The sequence below is a fragment of the Lactuca sativa genome, chromosome 1 (genome assembly GCF_002870075.4).
Source record: "Lactuca sativa cultivar Salinas chromosome 1, Lsat_Salinas_v11, whole genome shotgun sequence".
In the NCBI taxonomy this organism is placed as follows: Eukaryota; Viridiplantae; Streptophyta; class Magnoliopsida; order Asterales; family Asteraceae; genus Lactuca; species Lactuca sativa.
In genome coordinates, this window is record NC_056623.2 from 52,445,706 (window position 1) to 52,451,551 (window position 5,846).

Consider the following 5,846-nt stretch of genomic DNA (forward strand, 5'->3'; position numbering starts at 1 on the left):
AATTACCGACATATAACGCACATGGAGAAAAAGGAATGGTGGAGATATGTTATAGAAGTCTACATAAAATGCTTGAATTGGGTGGATTTGATCATTTGACTAATTTCTCTATAGGTATTTCAAGTATTGTTTTCTTATCTAAACTACTATGGTAATTGAATAGAAAGCCGATACGTCAAGTCAAGATTACCATAAGTGTTCATATCTTTTTGGATTAAATGTACACATTTGCACCATCTTATCAAACCATCAAAAAGGTGCACGTACTTTGTTTCTCATGCATGTCAATCTTTGTAATTTATTCTCAAATATTTCCGAATTCCAAATTTTAAACTCAAAAAACTCATCATTACCATGTTTTACACTGATAATACCGAATAAATAGAGAATTCGAATTCAAAATGTTGGTAACTTATAGAAGTTATCATTTTAATTAACAAATACAATACAGCTACAAAGCTGAAAATGGTCAAATAATCAAATCCAAAAGTTGGACAAAAGTGCCCTTGAAATTTACTTGTTTCTCTTTGGAACCATTTTGGGTAGACATTTCTTCAAACATATCTCCACCACTAACTTTCCTCCATTCTTATTTAAAGCCAGACTATTTAATCAATCCTTCTCTCCATTTAACAAGCTTTTATTCCCCAGATTAGCAACTCTCTTATCTCTCTCTTTCTTTCTCTCTCTCAACTTTCTCTTCGAAAATTATGCAGTCGATTCATCTTCTTCTTCAAGAGAGAGAGAACTGAATATTCATTATTAAGATTAATAGATTCACCCGTCGCCGCCGTCTCCCCCCACCCAGTACTGTTGCATTTCCATAGGTGCATGCTCTTTCGTTTCTCTTTAACTATTATATGCATGCATTCAATCCTTTATATATTTTCAAGGTTTTCCCAATTGAAACGTATACAAGAAAACCCTCAAATCCATCGTTTCTTTTTTGATTTCATGGATTCTTTTATGGATCAAATGATATTAATGATCAGGAGGAACGTCTATATATAAATATCATATATATGTACGATTTTTTCCTTCGATAATGTATGTGTGGAAATATGAGATTCTGGAGCCGTAACATGGTATTCAAGATATATGTTACTGAATATAACATTTTGGCTACATTATCATAAACCCTGATCAAGATTGGATCATCAGTACTTGAAAAGTAATTGGCTCTATTTTGTATCGATCAGTGATCAAAAATACCTCGCAATTTTTAGTGTTGAATACCGATTGTATTTATGGTTTTTAAATACCAAACAAAAAAAGAATGAAACAAGAGAACTGTTATCCTGAGTTGTGCATCTCTCATAATCTTTTATAATCCATATTAGGGTTTTTATATCACCGGTGAAACTCATAATTAATTTGTTGGTGCAGTTTGCAGTATGACAAGAGCATTTTCACCCTACTTTGATCCCGAATTTGATTCTCTTTCAGAAAGGATAAACGGCCCACCGTAAGTGATACCTTATATATATATATCTATATATATATATATATATATATATATATATATATATATATATATATATATATATATATATATATATATGATCACAACTACTTCTAAAGAAATTATCATTAATTCTCGTTCAACCCACTTTCAGTTGCAGAGTGACCTTTGACAATGAAAGCTTAGAGGATCGTACCATCGTGAAGGTAAAAATTAAGGAACATATGGATGCCATTTAATTTGCGAGGCTAAATGAGCTAACTTTAAGGTCTTTCTCGAGATATATACAAAATTAGAGCTCAGCTCCTTAGCCAAAGAAAGAGAGAAGGAATTAACTGTATCATTTGATTTTTGTTGAGTAAAATCCAGATTGATTGTGTAAAGAAGCAAGGGCAACTCCTGGATGTGGTGCAGGTTTTAACTGAAGTCAACTTAACTATCTCAAAAGGCTATATATCTTCTGATGCCGGGTGGTTCATGGATGGTATATATTTTGACTTAATCTCCACATAATCTTCTCCAAACTACAAATCGACATCAGCTATTTTAGTTTTTTACAAATTCATCACAGTGTTCTGTCGAAGTCAAGCACAGTATTTTTCAATATAGAAAATTGAGAATTAAAATTCTAGTTTTTGAACCTTGAAACACATGATAGTGTAACACATTATAATGTATTTTAAGATAACCATAAAAATTCACATCAAGCTCAAGTTAAAAGTCTGATTTGAATTTGACATTAATTTAACAGTCAAAATTGTATATAAAGGTGTTTATCATACTTCATACATTATAAGACTAACTTATTAATATTGCGCTTCACAAAACATGCAGTTTTTCATGTTAAAGATGAGAATGGCAAGAAAGTTACTGATCAAAATATCATCAACTACATCCAGCAGGTAATTAATTGTTACATGCATGACAACAAAATCAAGAACTTAATTACCATTATATATAGTTTTAGATACACAAGTTTTGACAAGATGTTTTGTTGAGACACAGGCTATAGGATCGAATCGGGCAGCTGCATCAAATATCACAAGTCAAACAAGAAAACTTCTTGACACCGATCTACATGGAGAACCAACAGCTATTGAAATGACAGCTACGGATCGACCCGGTTTATTTTCCGAGATATCAGCAGCCTTAGCTGATCTCCAATGCAACATTGTTGAAGCCCATGCATGGAGCCATAATGCTCGTTTGGCTTGTGTAGCGTACATCAATGATCAATCATCAGATACTCGTATTGATGGAAACCGCCTTGCAGCCATTGAACATCACCTGAACACCATCCTGCATGCCTCTATCACACCAGAAAACACTTGCCCACAGTCCTCCTCATCACAACACAAAGATGTCAAATCCACTGGCCTTATCGTTGCAGGTGGTAGTGAAGGCACCATGACCACTGTTGAAAGGCGGTTGCATCAACTCTTGCTTTCAGTTCAAGACTTTGATGTGCCGCCTACACGGCCGGAATGTCCTCCTGGGATCTCACTTGGAATGGATTCTGGTGGTGATCAAGAGGCTGAAAAGGCTAGTGTCATGATAGAGAATTGTGCTGAGAAGGGGTATTCGATAGTTACAGTGCAATGCAAGGATAGAAGAAGACTTATGTTTGATACGGTTTGCACACTTGCAGATATGCAATATGTCATCCCTCATGCTTCTGTGGATTCTCATGGAGGCTATGCCTTTCAGGTATGTCATCATCCAACTATTTGTGTCCAAATGGAATCATCAATGACCGCTAATGAGCTACATAAAACCAATAAAAAGATTTTATGAAGCCTTTGTTTGTAGTATATGTATCTATGCCCATCATGCATCTTTAACGAGTTATTTTTATCACCGCTTAATTATCTAAACTAACATATATGAAGTTTATGCAACAATGTAAATGTTTCAACAGGAGTACTTTGTGAGAAAGATCGATGGAGGTGCATTGAGCACTGAGAATGAGAAGCAGCATGCTATGAAATGCCTAGAGGCCGCAGTGGAGCGTCGCGTATGTGAGGTATATTAGGGCCCTTTTGCTTGAATTAATTAAGAACATTTTAATGTTATATTGCAAGAATGAGATCATGTGAATGTCCCATGATCACACTCTCTGGATTTGAAATCACCGGTCCAAAACATGCATGCTATTTTGAGAGATTCAATTCCTAACCCTGATCCAGAAACATTTTATTTCCATCACTTATGAGGCCTATTAGATCATCATATCATTGAGATGTAATGTTTTAGATGTTCATGTTTGTGCAGGGAATCCGGCTAGAATTATGTGCAAATAACAGGGTAGGGCTGCTTTCAGACATAACAAGGGTTCTTCGGGAGAATGGGCTAGTTGTATTGAGAGCAGATTTAGCAACGAAAATGGACAAATGTGTGGATATTACGTTCTATGTGAGGGACATATTCGGCAACAAGGTGGACATGGAGTTTGTGAAATCCATGAAGAGAGAGATGGGTTTAATAGATCTAGCAGTGAAGAATGAGAAAGTTGTGAAGCCAAACTCAGCACCTGCTGCGAAGCCCAGGTTTTCCATTGGAGATATCTTTAAGTCTCAGATTGAAAGGCTTTCACACAGTCTTGTGACTTACATGTAAATAAGTTGGTTCTCTAGGGTTCATTCATTTAGGGTTTTATTCTCTATTTTTAGTTTTTATTTTTTTATTTTTTATTTTTGCAGAATTTGTACATAAATAAGCAAAGTTATGTTAGGGTTGTACATATTACATATACCACTTCCACTTTTTGATTGCAACCATCTTTAATAATCTTTGCATCTTGATGCTCATTGATCAATCTTAGAAAGAAGACCTTCTAAAAGTAAGAAATAATCATAGGAAAGTGATATGTAAACAAAAATTTTTGTTTATATAACTATGTTTTAAAGGGGTGTACTATATACAAATTGTAAAATTCTCTAAAACATAAATTATTGTGTATAGCAAAAAAAATTGTATATGGATCAACTCCCACAATTATAACTATGTTTTAAAGGGTTTTATGATATACAAATTGTACAATTCACTAAAACATAAATTATTATATATAACAATAAGTTGTGTATGGATCACTCCCATAATTATAACCCTTGTCATCCATGATTCTGGGAAAACAAAGTGTTTTTGGCAAGTTCGTTTGCATATACAAACTCAATCTCCTAAGCTAGATGCCCTATGCAAAATTATTCTTTTATGACCATTCATTAGGCCATCAGTATGTTCACATTGTAGTCACCAGTAAAAATGATTCCACATCATCATCATGCCCTTTTCACAACACATTAATTATTGTTTGGGGATGGTGTTCACTATTGACCAAAAGAGAGAGAGAGAGAGAGAGAGAGAGAGAGAGAGAGAGAAAGGCCAATGAGAGTTTGGAGCTAGCCAATTATAATCCCTGTAAGCATCCATGAAGCTAGCTACTCCACACCACCACTACACCCATTGGGGGCGGTGTTCATGCATGAACATCCCCTACACGTAGATCCTTATGTGCCTAAAACCCCCATACCCAATGACCTTAGGTATATCTCCACTGCACCATGTAGTTGAGTGACATGACAGTAAGGGGTTGCAGGGAACACCACACCATTTGGGTGAAAGGTTTGTGGTAGGGTGGTGAGGTGAACATGTACAATGCAATTTCACCATACTATTTTGTAACACATGTAAGTTAGGGATAAACGTTTAAGAAGTTCTAGTTATTTATTCATTTTATTGAATAATTAAAATCCTCGAATACAATAGTTGTTCGTTGTATGCGTTAAGGGCTATATAAATATCTATTTATTGTATATACATTATGTGGAAACATATTATGAGTATATAATATTTGTAGAAAATCTTGTTTATTAGTTTATCGTCGAACGATAAAATTGTTAGATTAAGGTGTCTAAGCTCAAAACTAAACTGATATATACTTGTAATTAAAAACAAAGTCATTTTTGGGTTGTCCTCATAAACTGGAAACTAAGTAGAATGACATTTGGAGAGAGATGATAATTTATTATATGAATAATAAATTAATTAGAAATTAAGATAAATGATTTATAATATAAATATGATTAATATATTAATTAGAAATATTAATAACTAATTAAAAATTAATTGGAATTAATTTTTGGATTAATTAGAATTAATTAAAGATGCAATGACTCAAGTTGTAATTGTTCAAAAGTTGAACAGGGGAAGGGTTCAAGAGCCTTCCCATAGGGACGGTTTTAGGATGTCCTAATGCGGTATTCTAGAGGCCTTCTTAAGATAAGGAACTAGAAAACTACCTAGATTTGAATACTACTATATTCCAAACTAGTTTATAACCCGTGGTAACCACGGTTATAAAAGTAATTTAACTTTTATAATAAAA

The 5,846-nt window shown here is 34.0% G+C and overlaps 1 protein-coding gene across 1 annotated transcript; it reads left to right on the top strand.

Annotated features, from left to right (window-relative positions):
* Positions 1–633: 633 nt before the first annotated feature.
* On the top strand, positions 634–4,241 carry LOC111917415 (ACT domain-containing protein ACR2). Its single transcript, XM_023913101.3, has 8 exons — positions 634–827; positions 1,387–1,465; positions 1,617–1,668; positions 1,832–1,946; positions 2,297–2,364; positions 2,468–3,169; positions 3,381–3,485; positions 3,734–4,241. The coding sequence occupies exons 2-8, from the start codon at positions 1,395–1,397 to the stop codon at positions 4,076–4,078; spliced, it is 1,458 nt and encodes a 485-aa protein (XP_023768869.1). The 5' UTR covers positions 634–827; positions 1,387–1,394; the 3' UTR covers positions 4,079–4,241.
* Positions 4,242–5,846: the final 1,605 nt, after the last annotated feature.